The sequence below is a fragment of the Ailuropoda melanoleuca genome, chromosome 12 (assembly GCF_002007445.2).
Source record: "Ailuropoda melanoleuca isolate Jingjing chromosome 12, ASM200744v2, whole genome shotgun sequence".
NCBI lineage: Eukaryota > Metazoa > Chordata > Mammalia > Carnivora > Ursidae > Ailuropoda > Ailuropoda melanoleuca.
Genome location: NC_048229.1, coordinates 46,854,258 through 46,876,859, shown reverse-complemented (window position 1 = coordinate 46,876,859; position 22,602 = coordinate 46,854,258). Strand labels below are relative to the sequence as shown.

The window sequence follows — 22,602 nt, the reverse complement described above, 5'->3', positions numbered from 1 at the left end:
ATCTTTAAAAAATAAAAAAAAATAAATAAAATGAACTATGGTAGATACTGAGAAAGCAAAAAACAAAATGTTAAAAATTAAAAATGAAAATAAAATTCCAAACAAAACAATGCTACCACTAACCAAGGCAATTTCACCGCTGCCATCAGTAACATTAATGGGAAGTCATTTGCAACTGTCAATGTTAGCTGTTGCTTAATATAATGGTTATCATACTATGTTGTGCTGGATACTTCTCCCAGTACTTTGGAGTTTCTAAGAGAAGCTAAATTGGTCTGAAATAGGAGTTTTCTACACCCTCCCCCACCCAAGATCATTGAATACCACTATTTCACATATTATAAAAACAGAACTATTTGGATGAAATAAAAACATGTAATTCTTTGATGAATCAAACAAAAGAAACCATAAGTGAATATTATTAATTTCTTCTTTACTGGTTATCTGCACATCTAAATAGACTTTACATGGCACCTGGGTGGCTCAGTCAGTTAAGAGCCTGCCTTCAGCTCAAGGCATGATTCCAGGGTCCTGGGATTAAGCCCTCCATCAAGCTCCCTGCTTAGCAGGGAGTCTGCTTCCCCCTCTCCCTCTGCCCCTCCCTCTGCTGGTGCTCTCTCTCTCTCTCTCTCACATAAATAAATAAAATCTTAAAAATAAATAAATAAATAAATAGACTTTACTTACTATTAAAAAAGCACAACTGGAAGGATGTAAAAGACTATAAACTATTAAAGGGCAGGACTACATATACCAATATCACAGTACCCTCACTGCAGTCCAATGATGATCTGGGTGTTAATTACATGATACATTTGTTCTCCCTGCATGGATCACAGGAGAGAAATAATAACAAGCATATACAGCATACCTACTCTTTGATGGAGTCTCATTGTATGTGCCATTTCAATAAAAATAACTTTTTGCTCTCGCTATGGCATATTTGGAAATTTATCAGCATATGTCTGTGTGTGTCTGTTCAAGCATTAGCGCCTAAGAAAGGAATGCTTCTCATCTTTGGGATAAAAGTTCTTTTCAAATTTCCTAATAAGAACATTGTATTTATGTCTTAAAAACATTAAGAACCTCACTGAGGTCCCATAATAAAAATAATTTGATAAAAGTATCTTTTTACTTTTAAAAGGATGGGTTACAAAAAGCAACGATATGCAAAAAAGACAGAATAACACTAAGAAAATCTGCAAATGCTATTTTATTTTCATTGTTACTAAAATTTCCTGAAAGTTTCAAGTTTTTATTTCATTCAGATCACCTGAAGCAGAGCTTTCATAGGTGTAAAGTTTTATAATCGGTCATATATTTCATTCATTTTTAAAGTGTTTTGCACTTTAATATAAAGTGTACTTTGCACTTTAATATAGAGATTCTTGACCCAACATCCAAAATCCAGTATCTGATTATATGAATAAGCCATTTTCATAAAACTAAAACTAAGTTTTAAAAAGTAAAAGAAAAAATATTCTCAGAGATTTAGTACTAGAAAATTTGGGCAATTCATACCTCATCAGTGTTATAGATAATCTGGAGTCCTGAAGAAATCATTTCCACAAGGTAAAGGAGNGGAGTCCTGAAGAAATCATTTCCACAAGGTAAAGGAGATAGAGTGACACTGTATTTATCTGAAAACAAACAACATTAAAAGTTTAAAGGAAATAACAAAAAGACTATGCTATGAAATTATATGTAAGAGCTAAAATTACAAGTCATTTGCTCTGATAGTGGCAAATAAAAACTACTGCCTTTCGGGGCGCCTGGGTGGCACAGCGGTTAAGCATCTGCCTTCGGCTCAGGGCGTGATCCTGGCTANAAAAACATTCTCAGAGATTTAGTACTAGAAAATTTGGGCAATTCATACCTCATCAGTGTTATAGATAATCTGGAGTCCTGAAGAAATCATTTCCACAAGGTAAAGGAGATAGAGTGACACTGTATTTATCTGAAAACAAACAACATTAAAAGTTTAAAGGAAATAACAAAAAGACTATGTTATGAAATTATATGTAAGAGCTAAAATTACAAGTCATTTGCTCTAATAGTGGCAAATAAACACTACTGCCTTTCCTATTGTGAAATAAAGGAGCTGAGTATTTAGCTCATCATAAAATCCCAGCTTTGATTATAAAACTCTAAAATCCTCAAATTTACTGTGGTGGTTAATACCTGATTAGGGAAATGGCTGCAAAGAGAACTGTTAGCAACTGTTTCTATGACATTTGTTTTCTAAGATTATTTTCAAAGTCTGGGTCTAAAGTCCTCTACTTTGAAGTGGCTTTGCCCCACAGGCAGCTAAGTAATGTCAATTCATCTCAAATGTATGTAAATGAAGAAGTTATGTGGCAAGTAAGACATTAGGACTTTGCCAGTGCACCATAAACAACAGGGAGTGCATCTTGAAAACAGTATTATTCTCAGAGAATGCAGAATTTATGTATGCAACTACAGGGACATATTTTAATCAATGGTATAGCATATAGCATATAAAATATATTTATAAGCAAATGAGTTTTATAAGCAAATGAGTTATTTTCTTCCTTTAGGTTGTCTATTAAAGGTAGACATTATATGATATAAACCAAAAAAAATGAAGGCAATAATGTCCACTTTAACAAAAAAGATTCTCACAGAAGCCTGAATGGGATGTATAAATTGTGTCAACTAAACAAGTAGTAAAAGATAAATACTACAACATATACAAACCTTGAATATGCTAAATGAAAAAAGCCAGTCACAAAAGACCATATATTATATGATTCCGTGTATATGAAATTTACAGAATAGGAATATTCATAAATGATAGAAAGTAGACTGGTGATCGCCTAGGGCAGGGGGCTTTCGAGGAGATGGGGAGTGACTGCTAATGAGCATAGATTTCTTTATGGAGTAATGAAAATGTTCTGAAATTAACTGTGATAGCGGTTGCGCAACTCTGTGACTATAATAAAAGCCACTGAATTGTACACTTTAAATAGGTGAATTGTATGTTTTGTGAATTATATCTCAATCAGGCTGTTATATAATAAATAAATACACAGGTAGCAGTAAAAAAATTTTCGTTTATCTAGGAAATGGTAACTTAAGTTAAAATCAACTAGAAAGCACAATGTAATTTTGTCCTGGTGTGATTCTAATCCAGAAGATTATTACCCACTAATAGCCTTGGTGGCTCCTGTCTTCCCTGACTTTCTTCCAATCCTTACTGAGTAACTGAGAGAAAGTGGGGGCAGAAAATTATTTGTGTCCAAGAGGCCTTGGACATAGTGGCTCTGTGCTACCAAGTGTGCTGGGTATTTGGCCTAATCATCTTTGCCTTAGACATCTTTGCTATGAACACTTAACCACAAACATTTTTCAGTGTGTACACTTTCTCCACATCACCAGCTGGCCATAAGGCAATTTTGCCATAAAACATAAAAAAAATAACTGGTTGACAGTTTGATTTGACAGTTTGGTTTCATTTTTCCATTGATGTGAAACTCCCACTTTTATATTATATAAATCTTATATTTTTATAAGTATCTTTTTGTAATTCATACTTTTTATATTATATTAAAAATCTTAGCCCTCATAATGGTCTCTACAATGATGCAGACATTTGAATCTACATTTCCCACAGAACTATGAAGTGTCTATGAACAGACATGTGACAATATGCCAAGAACAAACAAACAACAGCGTAGATGACGTTCACAATGCAATGCAAAGTTCAGTTACAAATATGCATCCTAGTATTTAGAAAGTGATACCCCTCTTAATGAAGGAAGAAATTTTAGTGAAAAAAGAAAAAGTGTAATGCCAAATGAGGACACAAATCAACAAGTAAAAAAGAAAAATGTATTACTCTGAACCAAAGACCTTGAAAACAAATGCTTAGGTAAAATCCAAAAAATAAAATCAGTTATTTGCACAATATTGCCATGAATTTACACACATTTTAAATATATTTAGTGTTCTGTATTTCACAATAAAGTCTTTTTTAATTTTTTCATTCATTTTTCATGTTATATTATGTCCTTTTTAATGTCCTTTTATTTTTTTGTGATTTTATCTTTCAAAGTAAAATTGCCTTACAGCCAATTAGTTATGCGGTGAAAATACATGCAGCGAAAATTCTTGCAGCAAAGATGCGTACTGCAAAACTACCTAACACCGCCACCATGGCCTGGAAATGCTGGCAGGTCTCTCAGGAAGCAGAGCTGTCTTGGATGCCTCCTGACTTTTCAGCAAAGTCCAGGGGGCATCTGAGTGTTGTCAAGGTCCAAGTGAGCCAGACCCAAAGATACAAGATTCTGGTATTAGGTTTTTTAGACTGACATAAACTTTTGAGTGACCCTTCTCAGAACATGGTAGAGAAGAGCTTCAAATCACTGCCAGGCTCACCCAAATATTTTCTTACAGCACTGACACTGGAATGTCAGAAATTACATCAAAGAAATGTCACTGCTATGGACAGCTATTTACAACTACACCTCCAAGAGCCCTCTGCTCTGACTTGCAGGATGCTTCTGTGAGAAAGTATCATTAAGTGGCAAATTGTACAGAAACAGCCAAGTAACAGGTCGACCAGCATTTATTTAAAACCTACTGGGAGACAGGCACTAAGCTTAAATTCTGGGATACAAAATAAATGAGCCGTTATCTTCTGAAAACCCTATTTCAGACAGTAAATATATTTTTCAAAGCAAAAGGTACATAAAACCTAATTATATCATAACTATAAGAGGAGGTTAAGCAACCACATATTCTATAATACTAATTCTCCAAGGAACTGGTTACAAATAAGAGTTTCTGCTGCATAGAAATGGGGACACTGTACTTTCTATGACTGGAGGAGTCATACTAAAGTAAGACATTTCAGATCTTTAGAGAGAGTGGGACTATAAAAAGGACATATTCTTATTTTAGTAAAGAATATATGAATAATAAACATTCTGTCCTAAAGACAGCAGAGCCAAATGATGAGCGGGAAGAAAACTTATTAAATAGCATATATAGTATTTGTATCCTAAAAACAAGGCAACAGGATGGCCAGCTAAAAGCAATACACAGATGTAAGAGAAAAAGAAGTGAAAACCAAACATAAAATCCTACGTTGCATTCTTAGCCTAGGTATAAAATTTAATAGAATATATGAGACAAAATTTATAGACTCCAGAAATGCCTGCTGGAATCACATTTTAATGGTATGCTTATAGCTTTGTTGAAGGTAGATACATCAAACTGAACAGTCATGTAACAAAAATTTCTGATTTGCTGCTATATCACTGCCAACTGTCTTTTCTTCCGTAGTCCCTAAATGTTGACATTTTTCTAAATTCGAATAAGCACAATCTTCTTTGAGGTAGGAATAATAGTATAAACTATCCCGTTGCTCTTTTCTGCTTACAGACCAAGACCTCAGTGTGAGCTAATGCTTAGGCTCCATAACAAACTCAGCCCTGGCGTCTACCATTTCCCTTCCTCACTGTAGGGTTTATTTTCCTACTTCTGTTTCAAACAATTCATGAAATCTACTTTACAAAACTTGGAAGTAGCCTCAAATCTTCTATGATGTAAAGTCTGCACAGAAAAGAAGAAAACTTAAGAGTCTTCTCCTTTTACCTGAAGATGACCATATTCCTCAGAGGAGAGGACCTCATCTCCCGTGTGCACATTGAAAACAGAGTGAAGACAGGTTGCTGGGCGTGGGTCCTGCTTAAACTGCTGGACCTAGAATCAAACACAAAATTCAAATAGTACTACTAACTCACATTATCATCAAACTTTAGAGATATTAAATTATTTTTCATGAGACCTTTTAATGAGGAAAGCCATAGCCTAAAGGCAGAGTACAGAGCAAAGCAAATATATTACTTTTTCTAAAGAAACAGAACTCCAACAAAACTCACATAACTACTAACTTAATAGTTAACACGATTGTTGAATATTTAATTGATGCTTCATTTCAAAAAGAGCAAATCAAGTGTAATAGGGAGCTTGTGAACATGGTAGCAACAGCTTTTGCAATTATTTTATATTCATTTTATTTTAGGGTCAACTAATTGTTTACTCCATGGGACAGGATTTCAGGGATTACATCCCACTGTACTGTCATTTGGAAATGCTTCCATGACACTCAGTGAAAAAGTGATTCAGACCTCATTCTAACTCAGTAAGTGTTCAAAACTTCAAAGGCTATCTCTTTCTCTAAAGATCACAAATTGTAACCTATGTTCCTATCAACGGGTATTCATTTCCTTTGCCACATATACTATCCTTACTAAGGCACCAATTCCAAAAGAACAGAGGACAAACTTCTACTTATTAACTGCATATAAAGTTTAACCATTTTAGAATACTGAGTAAATACTAAGTGATCTAACAAACTCCAAGGACCAAAAAAAGAAATCCATCTCCTTTTTTAGGGCCTGTTAATTCAATTCAGTGAATAGTTACTGATACCAATCTCGTGTCAAGCACTGTGCTAGCCCTGGAAATATGAGATGAATAAAAACAGAGAATGACTAGCATAACACATAGCTATATGTAAATGGAATAATTTTTTCTTTCTTTGAAAATATATGTGATGATAACATCTGCAACCTTACGACCTTGCACTGTTTCACTTGGCTAATGAAGTACATAGAACCATATTCTTTACTTCACCTTCAAATTTCTTCTCATCCTTAAAATTCTATCTCTAAAAAACACCTTCTTTTATAAAGTCCCTTCTGAACTGTTCCTTAAATTCCTTCTTCTGGACTCCACATCAGGGTGCTTATCCTTCAATAACTTCTCTTTTCTTTTTATTAGTTGTCTGTGTCTCTCACTATCTTATAAGCCTCCAGAAGTTACACTATCCAACATGGTAGCCACTAACTACACACAACTAACTAAACTACAATTAAACAAAGTTTATAAATTCAGTCCCTCAGTCACACTGACTATATATCAAATACTCAGTAGCCATATGTGACTAGTAGCTGCTGCACTGTTCAACACATTAACACAGAACATGCCTATCATCACAGAAAGTTCACTGGACAGTGCTGTGCTACAGGGCTAATACACCTTTGCACCGCTCCCCTGCCCCCAAGTGTCCTGCAAATACCCCACAAACAAATACACAGCCCTTCCTGTCAATCAAGTCAACAAAATGAAAGCTAGGCCCTACCAGTAGATAATCAGGAATGAGAGGGTAAGGATGAAGGTAGGGATATATATCTTCCATGTATACAGTGACCAAGCCACTGAGTATTATCAGAGAAGGTGAGAAGGCTATTCCTTCTCAGTATCTAAAACTGCAGTCACAGTTTTAGATTACACAAATAGAAATCAATGTGGTCACTCCTTTCCCACTATTATCTCAAGGTGTTGACATTAGTCTGGGCGCTTAGATAAAAATATGGTTAAGTTAAAATACATTCTGCCTATCTGATAAAGATCCAAAAGGACAAGGTTTTATCAGTTTAGTAAAGTTATTGCTACAGTTGACAATGCAGTGTTTGTCATTTGTCTTCAAGACACACAAGTACCAGCGTGAGAATTTATATTCAATCACTGTGCCAGGGGAAAAGCAACTATTAAATGATTAAAGATACTCAAATGGGAAATTATGTAACCATGCTCTGAATCTTACAGCTGTTAAAAGACAAATAATTTCAAATTTCAGAAAAAAAATAAGACCTGACTATAGAAGCTTTGAAAATTAATGGGGCGTATTGCATGTGAATTATAGACAACTATTCTTGAAATCAGTCAAAAATAAGGGGACATTAATCAGTATTTTATATGACTGACATCTGGCAAGTAAAAATAAAGAATGGTTAAAGCAAAATTTTCTAGACCAAAAAAATCTAGAATAATGTTTTCTCTCCTTGTATTTTATTTAGATTTTTCCTCTAAACTTATATCATTGTGAATAAACAGCTTATCACTTAGGAAAAGGTGAGTATTTTGTCATCCATTCTTAATTTATAAAATAACATAGCACTTAGGTAAAAAAAAAAATCCCATAAAGAAATGCTGGAAGAATAAATTTTATAAAATTTTAATGATTTTTCATGAACTAGAAATTACTCGGTAACATTTTAGACAAATAAATTTTTTATGTAGATAGCTAGGGACAGCAACATTCATAGCCCATTTTAAAGGAAATCTGTGCCTTCCAAAATACTAAATGCAAATTGAATTTATTTTGGAAAATTCTGAATGCTTCTCCTTAGGGAATATTAGAAAATAGAGTAAATGAAAGAACAGGTATATGAACATTTAGAGATTAAAAAAACACCTAATGTGAATAAGTAGGCATTAAACAAATGGCAAGACAATAACAGAAATCAGATTGCTCTACACTCTGCAAATCAAGGACAACTCTGTTCACTCAAATGCGTAATGAATTAAAATATCTCTTTTAGATAGTATTTTTAGAAAATGTATCAAGAAGCGTGTCATGATTTTACTTCATAAGACAAAGAAGATGAACCTTAGGGTCAAACAGCAAATGATAACTACAAATATGCTTCATTTTAGTTTTAAGAAAAAGGCAAAAGATATATATTTCACATTTTAAAATACGGTAACATTCCCTACTACTGCATAATCATGAAGGAAATTATGAACATCAACGAGGTAAAAGTTCGGTAGGGGGCAGTGAGCCGGCTGTGTGTGATTAAATCTAATCTCAGAGTCACTCCCTCACAGTCATATGTGAATTACGATAATATTCTCCATTCCCACTCTAAAAAGTTATGGGGATCAAGAAAGATTATAGGGTCACCTGGGTGCCTCAGTCGGTTAAGTGACTCTTGATTTCAGGTCAGGTCATCATCTCAGGGTTGTGAGATCAAGTCCTGTGTCAGTCTCTGAGCTAGGCAGCCTGCTTAAGATTCTCTCTCCCTCTCCTTCCTTCCGAACACAGTGCATACCCTCTCTCTTAAAAAAAAAAAAAAAAGATTACAATAATAAAAACTGCTTTAAAATCTGTAAAACCTATATTTTGTGGTATGCATAAATACCTAATCCTAATGTGCTCCATACCTTCTTACAACTCACACTTAATCTTTTTTTAAAGATTTTGTTTATTTGTCAGAAAGAGAGAGAGCGAGCACAAGCAGAAGGAGAATCAGAGGCAGAGGGAGAAGCAGGCTTCCCGCTGAGCAGGGAGCCTGATGCAGGGCTCTATCCCAGGCCTCTTGGATCATCACCTGAGCTGAAGGCAGATGCTTAACAGACCGTGCCACACAGATACCCCCACACTTACTTTAATTGTCTAGCATCATAACTAAGTAAAGGAAAGAAATGCTAATCCTTTATAATTTAAAAAACTCAAGACATCTTAAGTCCCATTCAAGCTGTATTCAAAAGGAAAGGTTAACTGTGAAGATTGGTCAGAGAAAGACAAATACCATATGATCTTACTCATCTGCAGAATTGAAGGAAAAAAAAAAACAGATGAGCATATGGAAAGGGGAAAAGAAAAAAGGAGAGAGGGAAACATACCATAAGTGACTCTTCATGACAAAGAACAAACTGAGGATTGATGGAGGAGGGTAGTGGGGGATGGGCTAGATGGGTGATGGGTATTAAAGAGGGCACATGTAGTGATGACCACTGGGTGTTGTAAGTAAGTGATGAATCACTGAATTCTATTCCAGAAACCAATACCATACTATATGTTAACTAACAAAATTTAAATTAAAAAAAAAATGTGAAGACTGGTTAGTAAGGTTGAATGGTATTTAGAAAGGGATATTAACAATTGGCTAAATAAGCCACAAGGAACTTTTTGTATCATTTCCTTCCTTTTGATAAACAATAGTAATTTAAATCTGTCAGCTTGTTTAGTAAACATGAAATTCAAGGCTCTCACAATGCTTCCTTAAGAGAAAAGTTAATTCAGAGAAGTTAAGCGTTCATGAAATAATAAATGTGAAATAAACAGTAAACTTCTCACAGTAAACAACTCAGGAAAAAAAAAAAACTTTAATCACATTACTTCAAAATATATGACATACTAGTTTAATTCAAGTGTACCAATATGACATTTCAACAAATGAAAACCCTTTATAATAAGATTTGCAGTCAAATCTCAGCAGATGACTATAGGTTTGTTACGTATCTTTATTAACAGCTGGTGAACAAATCTACCTTTTCTACCAGGTAACATTTTCTCGTTGCCACATTCTGAGGGCAAAATGTAATTTTATTTATTTATTTATTTTTTAATTTTGACTTCAGGTACAGATCTTAAGAAGAAAATGTCCGATCACAAAAACGTAATGTAATAATCACAAGATAAAAACATACAAAATATTAAGTGATCAAAACTGCCTGTGTAATTATTGATGTGCATCTTTGCTCATGAATCATCAAACATGGGCGTGGTCTTGGGGACCTATGACACACTCATGATATACACAGACACTTAATATATTAGGACCTGAGGACACAGGGATGTAGGTAAGTAGGAGAAATATTATATTTGCATAGAACTTTACAGTTTCTATTATGTATGTTATTTTAATTTCCACAATAACCCTGTAAAATTTGCTATTTTCTAAACCAATCATTCCTGTCCTATCTACATGTAAATGATTAAGTATTTTTAAGCTGAAGTTCAGGGATGCCTGGGCGGCTCAGTCGGGTAAGCAAGCATCTACCTTCAGCTCAGGTCATGATGCCGGGGTGCTGGGATTGAGTCCCTCCCTCATCAGGCTCCCTGCTCAGTAGGCAGCCTGCTTCTCCCTCCGCCTGCCACTCCCCCTGCTTGTGTGCATGCTCACTCTCTCACTCTCTCTCTGACAAATAAATAAAATCTAAAAAATAAATAAAAATAAACTGAAGTTCACTTAAGTCAGGGCAATCACATGAGCAAAAGGAATTTTGATAAGGATTTTCTTAAGCAATACAATATTCGTTAGAATTATGGATATTGTAAGGTTCCTGAGAAACTGAGTCTTTATCAATTAAACACCAGAGGCAAAATACAAACGAATTCAAGCCTAAATAAAAATTCTCAATCATCTCTTGCTTAAGGTGTTTCTTCAATTTCAGTATTTCAAACCCTGGGCTGAGAACGCAAGAGGCTGTTTTAACCTCTCGAGACAGCCCTAGGATGTGGCTTTACCTTTTGAAAGTACATTCTTCTTCAGAAGATGCTATTGCTATACTGGCTAAATTAATCCTTCAGAATGATGTGAGAATTCCAGTCCACACTACAGTGTTTTACCTTATCGGCCTGACGCATATAGCAGTAGAGAATTCCTCTCATACATTTTATAGCGGAGTGCTCCAGCTCATGGGTCCTTCCCTTGTCATCATCAATGCGCCTGGGTGAGAGAGATAACTCATGAAACAAATTGGAAATGCATTTGAAAAGGAAGCAGAGCTTTCGGTAATTAAGTATTTAACTATCTGACTAATCCTATGTTCTGGCGAGGTCTACTAATTCTGTAACAGTGAAACTCCATTTTCCCAGCAGATGTAGAAATGCTGCAATAAAAAAAAAAAAAATCCCATGATGAAACTTGTGTTGATTTCTCCTTCTTTTAAGGAAGTAAGCCAATTGCTTCAGAAATAGCATACAATATTTCTACACTGACTTGGTTGAAACTTTAAAGGATATTCTATATTGGAAAAATCTACCAAAAGATTTTTTAAATTTGCTGTTATACAGTAGAGGCAATTTTTAGTATCAATCCCTTTAGGTTATGCAATGGCCACATGGATTCAAGGTAAGATAGATTAAAGTAGGCACATGCCTTCTTTGCTCTACCATGTGTTTAATGATATCAGGGTGGGCATTTTAGTCAAGGATGTCTTCAAATAAACACACATCCAGTATGACACATGATGTATTTGGGCGCAGCTTTATACTCCTGGGTCTTAGTTTAAAGTCAATCGACCATTGTTTATATTGTTCGCTTTTAAAAAGAAAAAAACAGCTAAAATTTAACCATTAAGCAAAGTTAAGATGTTCTTCTGTCTTTAAGTTCCTTTTTCACCATGGATGAGAGTTACCAAAGTAATGAGAGTTACCCACTACTGCAAATGAAAGTAACTATTCATTGTTTCACTAAATCTTAACAGAAATATCTGGCAATCATCCATACTTGATAAAAAGCATCACCTATCTCCTTAAAAAGTATACTACAATCACCTCCTCTTCCAACTGCAGACCTCATATACCAGTACTAGAAGGAATAATGATCATTTTAACATAGCACTGTCAATGTCAGACAAAAGTAAGCTGTCATTAGAACATTATTCCTCCCTTCATATGCAGGTACTACAGTACGACTACCATGATTTTGCTCTATGCTGTATTTTTCTGTCTGATGTGCTACACAAGTGTTTTAATAGAGGCAAATCATGGCATAGGTAACAGTGGACCAGGCACTGACACATGAAGGAAACAGCACACTTTGGGTAGAATGAGCTCAATGAAATCTGTTTCCAATTCCTACTTCATCTAAAAACAAAAACAAAATCAAGTTTTTCCAAAATTGTCTTTAAAATAATTCTCTACCCCTAATTTCAACAAGCATTTAACCAAAACAAAAATATTCCAGAATAAATCACCCACTATAAAGAGCTCTTCTATTTTAATGAACTTTTCCAATTTCTCTGTTCTTCTGCAAATAAAACAGAAACCAGAAGAGTAAAAGAATAGTTGCATGTGAGTAAAAACATTTAGGCAACCAGTCTACATGTATCACCTTTTCAGAGATTTAAAATGAATCTGGTGACCCAAAATAATTCCTCTATTTTCTACCATGATCTGGCAATATTCTACTCTCTTTAACAAGCTCTGTGGATGTCAACTCACATTTTAATATGATCTGAAGAATACTTTCAACTTTAAAAAATGAATGAATGAAAGAACTTTAAATTTCATCTATGAATTTATTGATCACAAGCTATGTGCTACTGTTGATCAGATATTTCTACCATATTAAGTCTTGCTATTATATCTGAACTAGAATTTTATACTTATAAATACAAACCAGTGAAAGAAAACGGACATTTGAATCCTGTCATTAGTGCATTATTTCCCTACAAGCAAGCTTAAAGGAAAATAAAATCAATATTGGTAGAAATAGTCATGTGACCTGATTGTTTACCAAGACTAGCTAGGGCCACCTATTATTCCACTCAACTCCTAAAACAGCTATAAATCTAACACTAGGAGGAAACAGGCTGATTTCCTGCAGGAAGTCTACCACTCTCTCTTCCTTGGACAGTGCTGCAATCTTTGATGTTCATTCTTATTTCCATATATATATATGATCTAGATGGTTTAGATGGTCTACACATACTCTTTCAAGTCAATACTCTTTTAAAAAAATCACTCTTCTCAAATATAAAAAGAAAATTAAATTCCATATTTGAACCCTAGTTTAAAGTCATGCTTTTCTCTATATTAGAAACAAAAAATGAAAAAATATGACATAATACTTTTTAATATAGCATAAAGTATAAACCAAAATTCATTTAACAGATTTTGTGTAATTGAGTAGGTTCAGAAACAGTTTTAAACTGAACCATGTAAATAAAAATAATAAATATTTATAATAATATTAATTATAACTATATAACAATAAAATATAAATGTTTATATTAATTACAATAAATATACAGTTATATGTAATGTAATATAGTTATAATTTTAAATACTGGTACATTGGGAACTGCAACATGACATATAAATATTTTATTATTTTTAAAATTTTTTTAAATTAATTCATTTTGAGAGAGAGAGAGAGAGCAAAAGCATGAGCAGGAGGGGCAGGAGAGAGAGAGAGAATCTGAGGCAGACTCGACACCGAGTACAGAGCCAGATGCAGGGCCCGATCCCAGGACCCTGAGGTCACGACCCAAGTCAAAACCAAGAGTCAGATGCTTAACTGACTGTGCCACCCAGGCGCCCCTATAAATGACATTTTAAAAAGTCAAACATATTAGTCAGTTTTTCTTCCCTCCTTTAAAATAAAATTATAAAGTGGACCTGTAATATTATATTCAAGAAAACTATTTTAAAGTGTATTTTGCAAAGAAATCACCTCATTGTCTCTAATAAAAAAATATTGACTGTATCTAATTAATTAAATAACACCAAATTACAGTCTTCCATGTGTATAAAATATAAATGTGCATAAAATCTTTTTAAGCCCTCAGTACATACACACACACAAATCCAAACAGATGTGACGTTTCATGAGATTGTTAATGAGACTGAAAATCAATGCAATGAGAAAAATCAAATTACTCAAATTTTTAAAAATTAATAATTTTATATCATGCATTCATTAACAAAAAGAGATAGACATAAGTTTCTGAAGATAAAATATTGACAGCTTAATTTTTTAAGAATTCTCCCTAATGTAATCTGTATGACTTCATTGCCATTAACAAGTAGAAATGGAAACAAAACGTTTATTAAATTTACATGGAAATTCTCTAAACACATCTTCATGCCTTAATATTGCAAAAGTAAAAAGGACTTCAATAATTCTGTGATAAGTACCCTTGCATTTCTCCAAAAGGGAAACAATTCCCTTGCTAGTAATTTAAAAAAAATGTAACGCTTTATATACATAAGAAGATAAATTACNTATAAGTTTCTGAAGATAAAATATTGACAGCTTAATTTTTTAAGAATTCTCCCTAATGTAATCTGTATGACTTCATTGCCATTAACAAGTAGAAATGGAAACAAAACGTTTATTAAATTTACATGGAAATTCTCTAAACACATCTTCATGCCTTAATATTGCAAAAGTAAAAAGGACTTCAATAATTCTGTGATAAGTACCCTTGCATTTCTCCAAAAGGGAAACAATTCCCTTGCTAGTAATAAAAAAAAAAAAATGTAACGCTTTATATACATAAGAAGATAAATTACCTAGGGAGTTAGTACATACACCGTATGCCCACAAAGAAAGGACTTGTAATTCTCTATCAAATGTTTGAAGCTTTCTCGGAAAAGACCTATATACTTATATTTTTTGAAGCAAAATTCCCCAAAAATTTATTTAGAAAAATTTCAGGTCTACAGAAAAACTAAAAGGACATTACAATGAATAAACATTTTAATCTTCACCGCGATTCCCCAGTTACTAAAATTAGCTTGCATTCTCTATATTTTCTGTACTTTTCGAAAGTAAACTACAAAAATCATCACCATTAAACATTTCAAAAATATGCCTTAAAAACAAGGACATTTGCCTATAGAACAACATTATTATTACATCCAAGGAATTTAATATTGCTACTAAATAATCTAAAATATATGCTATAACAAATCTATCCAATTATACTCAAAATATACCTTTTAGGATTTATTTTTAATGCATTATCCAATCAAGGACTGGATTTGAGTGTCACATTTATTTTTTGTTGACTAATTTAACATTTTATTCCTTTTTTCTTTTTTTAAATGAAGTATAATTAACATAAAGTATTACATTAGTTTCAGGTGTACAATATAATGAGCCAATAACAAATGCTACTCAGTGCTCATCCAGGTAAGTGTACTCTTGATCTCCTTCACCTATTCCACAGATCTGGCAACCACCAGTTTGTTATCTGCATTTAAAAGTATGGTTTTGTTTGTTTGTTTATTTGCCTCTTTTTTTGTTTGTTCATTTGCTGTGTTTCTTAAATTCCACATGAGTAAAATCATATGGAATTTATCTTTCTCTGACTTATTTTGCTTTGTATTATACCCTCTATATCCCTCCATGTTGTTGTAAATAGCCAAATTTCATGCTCCCCGCTGAGCAGGGAACCCAATAAGGGGCTCGACCCCAGGACCCTAGGACCACAGACACGAGCTGAAGGCAGATTCTCAACTAGCTGAGCCCCCCAGGCGCCCCTGTTTGCTAATATTTTCTTCAGGATTCCTGCATCTATGTTCATTAGAGATATTGGCCTATAGTTTTATTCTTTTTAGGGTTTTATCTGGTTTTGGTATTTGAGGAACTGCTTGCTTCATAGAATGAATTTGGAAGCTTTCCTTCATTTTCTATTTTTTTGGAATAGTTTGAGAAGAATAAGTGTTAACTGTAGTTTAAATGTCTAGTAGAACTCACCTTTGACAGCCACCTGGTCCTGGACTTTTATTGTTGGGAGTTTTTTGATTACTGAGTCAATTTCATTGCTAGTAATTGGTCTGTTCAAATTTTCTACTTCTCCCTGCTTCAGTTTTGTTAGGTTTTATGTTTCAAAGAATTTATCCATTTCTTCCAGTTTGTCCAGTTTGTTGGCATATAGTTTTTCATAATATTCTCTTATAATCCATTCTATTTCTGTGGTATTGGTTGTTATTTCTTCATTTCTGATTTTGAGTCCCACCCACCTCCCATTTTTTTAAGTCTCACTAAAGATTCACCTACTTTGTTGAGATTTACCAAGAACCACCTCCTGGATTCATTAATCTACTGTTTTTTTCGTCTCTATCATTTATTTCTACTCTAATCTTTACTATTTCTTCTACTGGCTTTGTTCGTTTTCTAGCTCCTTTAGTTGTAAGATAAGATTGTTTATTTGAAATTTTTCTTGAGGTAGGCCTGCATTGCTATAATCACCCCTCTTAGAAAGGTTTTGCTCTATCCCCCAAATTTGGACCATTGTGTTTCCATTTTTTTAAAGATTTATTTATTTATTTGAAAGGGAGCAAGAACAGGAGGGGCAGAGGGAGAGTGAGACAGAATCTCAAACTCAACAGTGAGTGCAGAGGACTCGATCTCACGACCCTGACTTCACCATCTAAGCCAAAACCAAGAGTCAGATGCTTAACTGACTGAGCCACCCAGACACCCTATGTTTTCATTTGTCTGCATGTAATTTTTTATTTTCTTTGTCAGATGACCCATTCATTGTTTAGTAGAATGTTATTTAATCTCCTTGTATTTGTGTCCTTTCCAGATTTTGTTTTTGTGATTACTTTCTGGTTTCATACTGTTTTGGTCATAAAAGATGCATAATATTATTTGTCTTTTTGAATTTATTGAGACTTCTTTGGTGATCTAACATGTGATCTCTCCTGGAAACTATTCCATGAACATTTGAAAAGAATGCATATTCCACTTATTTTGGATGGAATGTTCTGAATATGTTAAGCCTATCTGATCCAATGTATAATCCAAGGCTGCTGTTTCCTTGTTGATTTTCTGTCCAAATGATCTATCCATTGATGTAACTGGTGTATTAACATCCCCCACTATTACTGTATTCCTCTCAGTTTCTTCATTTATGTCTATGTTATAGTTGCTTTATGTATTTAGGTGCTCCCATGTTGGGTGCATAAGTAGTTAGAATTGTTATACCCTCTTGTTGGATTGTTCCCTTCATCATTATGTTCCCTTTGTCTCTTGTTACGCTCTTTGTTTTAAAGTCTATTTTGTCTGATACAAATATTGCTAATCTAGCTCTCTTTTTGCTTCCATTTGCATGATAAATGTTTTTCCATCCCTACAATATCAATTTACATGTGTCTTTAGGTCTTTTGTGAGTCTCTTGTAGGTAGCATATGGATGATGGTCCTGCTTTTTTACCCATTCAGTCACACTATGTCTTTTGATGGGAGCATTTAGTCTATTTACATTTAAAGGAATTTATTGACAGGTATGTACTTATTGCCATTTTGTTACTTGTATTATGCTTGTTTTTATAGTTCTTCTCTGTTCCCTTCTTTTTATCTTCCTCTTTAGTTTTATGCTTGGATTTCTCCCTCTTTATTTTCTGTGTATCTATTATAAGTTTCTGATTTCTGGTTACCATTAGGTTCACATATAACATCTTTTGCATACAATAGTCTACATTAAGTTGATGGTCACTTATGTTTGAACCCATTCAAAAAGCACCAAATTTTTACTCCCTCCTCCCCATGTTTTATGTATATGATGTCATACATTACATTCTTTTATTTTGTGACTCCCCTGACTGATTTTTATAGATATAATTGATTTTGCTACTTTTTTCCTTTAACTTCTGTACTGGTTTAATAAGTGATCAGTCTCCTGCATTTACTGTGTTTGCATTTACTTGTGAGTTTTTTTCCTTTCATAATTTTCTTACTCTTGCATATGGCCTTTTCTTTCAACTCAAAGAATTCCCTTTAACGACTCTTAGAAGGCTGGTTTAGTGGTGATGAACTTCCTTTAACTTTCTTCTAGTCAACTCTTTCTCTCTTCTTCTATTCTGAATTATAACTTTATTGGGTAGAGTATTCTTGGTTGCAGGTTTTTCCTTTCAGTACTTTGCATATATCATGCCACTCTCTTCTTGCCTGCAAAATTTCTGTTGAAAAATCAGCTAATAGCCTTATGAGGGTTCCCTTATTTGTAACTGTTTTATTTTCTCTTATTGTGTTTGAAATTCTTGGTCACTACTTTCTGCCATTTTAATTATGTTGCCTTGGTGTGGACCTCCTCAGGTTAATTTCATTGGGGGCCCTCTGTGATTCCCAGTTCTGGATGTGTTTCCTTCCCCAGGTTTGGGAAGTTTTTCATTTTATTTCTTCAAATAAAGTTTCTGCCCCTCCTCTCTCTCTTTTCCTCCTAAGGATCCCTATAATGTAACCGTTATTACATGTGACCATGTGGCTGAAATTCCTTAACTTATTATCATTTTTTATTATACTTTTTTCTTTTTGCTGTTCAACCAAGTTGCTTTCCTTTATCCTGTCTTCCAGGTTTCTGATCCATTCTTCTGCCCCCTCTAACCTTCTATTGATTCCCTTCAATGTATTTTTATTTCAATTATTGACTTCATTTCTGACTGGTTCTTTTTTACATTTTCTTTTTGTTGAAGGCCTCACTGAAAGCCTCCACTCTTTTCTCAAGTCCAGTGAGTTTCTTTATGACCATTCTTTGAGTTCTTTATCAGACATATTGCTTATTTCCATTTCATTTACCTCTTTTGTTGTGGTTTTGTTCTGTTCTTTCATTTAGGTTATATTTCTCTCTCTCCTCATTTTGCCTAACTCTCTGTTTGTTTCCATGCATTAGAAAAGTCAGCTACATCTCCTGCTCTTGAAAATAGTGGCCTTATGAAGAAGAGGTCCTATAGTGCCCTACAGCACAATGCCCCCTATTAACTAAAACAAGGCACTTTATTTAGAGGTGTCTCCTATATGGGTTGCATGAGACCTACTATTATGACTGAGCTATATTTGCCTTCAGTCCTATCAGTTGCAATGGCCCACTTCGCCTGTTGTGGATGCAGCAAGCAGGGTTTGGCCTCTATGCTGTTCAGGGGCCAGTTTGCAGCTGCATTGGGGTTGTACTGGAAGTGTCAGCTATCAGATGCCTGCCCTCAGTCCACCTGCTGGGTGGTCTCCCTTCCTTGTCCCCTGACAGGTTTTCATTAATGCATGGGGCTGGCAGTCAAACCAGATGCCTGGCTCCAGTCTGTTTGCCAAGGCTGCAGTCACACTGGCAAGGCACCATCTCTGAGCTGCTAGCTATAAAGTTCAGCTGTTGGGACCATGGACTCACTAGTGTATGTGGTTATCTTCCCCACTCTCCAGGGCAGGAGTCACTATAAAATGGTGCCAGTCCCTGCCTGGAGTACTTGCAGGGTGCATTAGGGCAGGAGGTATTTGAGACATGCCTGCTAAATGGAACTGGTTGGATGGGACAGATCCCCAGGAGAACATAAGGGCAGGACATTTGGTGCTAGCAAGATAAGTGGAGAGTGTTTGTGCTGGTTCTGCAAGTGTCCCGTTGCAGCTTTCCAGGCTGTGTAGGGGGAAAGAAATGACACCCACCACCTGCTTTGTTCTTGGAGAAGTCTCCTAAAGACCTCTGTCCCTCCAGCACCTATACTGACATTAACAAATAAATTTCCTTTATGAACACCCCAAAGGCTTTTCAAACTGCTCCTTCTATGCTGTATCTCAACCATGTTACTTATGCTGGCTCTTTAAAGGCAGGAACTTGGTTTCCTATCACCCACCAGCTCCTTCAGAGAAAAACCCACTAATTTTTAAAGTAAAAACTAAACTCTGCTGATTGTAAAAACTGAAATTAAGCCCCACAGGTTTTCAAAGCCCAACGTTATAGGAATTCATCTTTGCAGTGTGGGTACCTGGGGTGTGCCTGGGGTGCCTGGTATGGAGTCTGATCCTCTCACTNAGAGAGGGAACACAAGCAGGGGGAGTGGGAGAGGAAGAAGCAGGCTCATAGCAGAGGAGCCTGATGTGGGGCTCGATCCCATAACGCCGGGATCACGCCCTGAGCCGAAGGCAGACGCTTAACTGCTGTGCCACCCAGGCGCCCCATAGGAATTCATCTTTGCAGTGTGGGTACCTGGGGTGTGCCTGGGGTGCCTGGTATGGAGTCTGATCCTCTCACTTCTCTGTGCTCATGGTGTCCCTCTCCTTTGTGGTTAGTCTCACAGGGGGTTTGACTCCCAACCATGTCTCTGCCCTTCCTGCTCTTTTCGATGTGGCCTCCTCTCTACAATTAACTGTGTAAACTCTGTTCTGTCGGTCATCAGGTCATTTTTGGAGTTAACTGCACTGATGAGGCTGTTATCTTGGAGTGTCTGTGACAAAGTGACCTCAGGATCCTTCTACTCTGCCATCCTCCTGATTGTCATCTCTTTAGTCTTTCTTACTCTAGTTATATTCATACTTATTTTCTNGGCTGTTATCTTGGAGTGTCTGTGACAAAGTGACCTCAGGATCCTTCTACTCTGCCATCCTCCTGATTGTCATCTCTTTAGTCTTTCTTACTCTAGTTATATTCATACTTATTTTCTAATTCTCTCTGATAGCTACATTTTTTAAAACCCCAGGCAAGCTGTCTTATAAGTAGCAACAATTTGGCTTTGTCTGATTGTTTATTCATAGGTAGATCTGTTTTATCATTTTGGTAAGAAGTCAAGATGCATGATATACACTTAACCACTGCGTCACAATGAAGCACCTATAGTTCCATTACTAGCATGACCACTTAGTTAAAATACTACTGGTGCTCTCTACAGTCTTAAGACTAGTAGTAGCTTGACACTCAATAAAGCTATACTGTGCTCACAGAGAATATGTAAAGAAATGCTTACAGATAAGCAAACGAGTGTCTTAAAGGTGATAATTTCATATTTGTCAGTATTTGATTACCTTTTCCAAATGCAACGCATCAATAATTTAAGAAAGAGGAATCATGTTCAAGTGAAACATACAATTTTTAAATCAGAAGTATATGTATATGTCGTGGTAGGAGGCAAGATGGTAGAGGAGTAGAGGACCCCGTTTCAACGAGTCCCCTGAATTTAGCTGGATACCTACCAAACCATTCTGAACAACCACGAAATCAGCCTGAGGTATAATATATATCTGGATCTCTACAAGCAGAAAAGCACTTCCTGTCCCAAGGCATGAAGGACAGAGTCGTGAATCTGCCTGGAGATAAACAGAAGGGGGAGGGAGCCTCCATAAGCTGGCTCCTGGAAAGTGATATAAGATGGGAGCGCAAGTGTCCTGTGCCGGGAACTAGGCAAAAACTCCCAGAGTGGTAGTGGCCGGGAAAGGGCTTTAGAGCAGCACCCAGACAGGATCCAGGACCTGCAGGTGTGCATGCCAGCCCACGGCCACTAGCGGTCTTAGAAGTACAAAAGGCAGGGACACACCCGGGCCCCTGGGACGACCTCTGAGAGAGGCACTGTGGGCAGGCACCATGGGAGGCTGCGGTTTTTAGCCGCACATACAGAAACAGAAACTGTCCTGGAGGGTTTAATGAAGAGAGCAGGCTGCTACTTCTTAGCTCTGGGCCAGAGGTTTGGGTGTGGCGATTTTTGCTTGGACCCTCAGAAGAGGCACTGAAAGCCGCCAGGGAACAAAAGCCCAAAAGGCCAGTTTCCACTGAGCCCAGCCACCTGTCAGGGTGCAGGGCAATTCCACCCAAGCAAGGTTGCCTGAGAGATAGCATGGCAGGCCCCTATGCCAGAAGACAGGCTAGAAGGACAAGAGGATGACAACCCTGGGGTCCCCATAAAACTAAAATCCCAACACCAGGGGAAAATAGTATATTGAGCTTCAGGCATTGCCTCATGACTTATTTTTCAGACACAAATCTCTTTTTCTTCTTTCTCTTATGCTTCTTCTGTTTTTTCTTTTTACCTTTTTCTCATTTCAACTAGATGTTTAATATATCAACTATATTATATATACATATAACAACTATACTATATTTCATAGTAGTTTTTCAACTTGTACATTTTCACACCTATATTTTTTTTTATAGATATATGCTTCACTATAGTCCTTTTTTCCCCTATTCAATATTACCTTTATATATATACAAGTTTCACTTGCCCTGTAATTTTGGGAAGTAGTGTCCTCTAACAGACCAAAATACATACACCCAGAAACAAATGAAACACCCTACTTTGTCCACACTGAGAGATTATAGCCCACCTCACTCACCCCCCCCTTCTTTTTTTTGAGATTTTATTTATTTATTTGACAGAGAGAGAGACAGCCAGTGAGAGAGGGAACACAAGCAGGGGGAGTGGGACAGGAAGAAGCAGGTTCCTAGTGGAGGAGCCTGATGCGGGGCTTGATCCCAGAATACTGGGATCACACCCTGAGCCAAAGAC

The 22,602-nt window shown here is 35.8% G+C and overlaps 1 protein-coding gene across 1 annotated transcript in view; it reads right to left on the bottom strand.

The window, feature by feature from the left end:
* The window catches only part of PHKB (phosphorylase kinase regulatory subunit beta), a 219,923-nt gene that overhangs the window by 157,106 nt on the left and 40,215 nt on the right, over positions 1 to 22,602 (bottom strand). The window contains exons 5-7 of the mRNA XM_034639023.1: positions 11,228 to 11,327; positions 5,620 to 5,727; positions 1,877 to 1,957 (exon numbers count right to left, since the gene is read on the bottom strand). Coding sequence (XP_034494914.1) covers positions 1,877 to 1,957; positions 5,620 to 5,727; positions 11,228 to 11,327 — 289 coding nt within the window. The remainder of the gene's footprint in view (positions 1 to 1,876; positions 1,958 to 5,619; positions 5,728 to 11,227; positions 11,328 to 22,602) is intronic.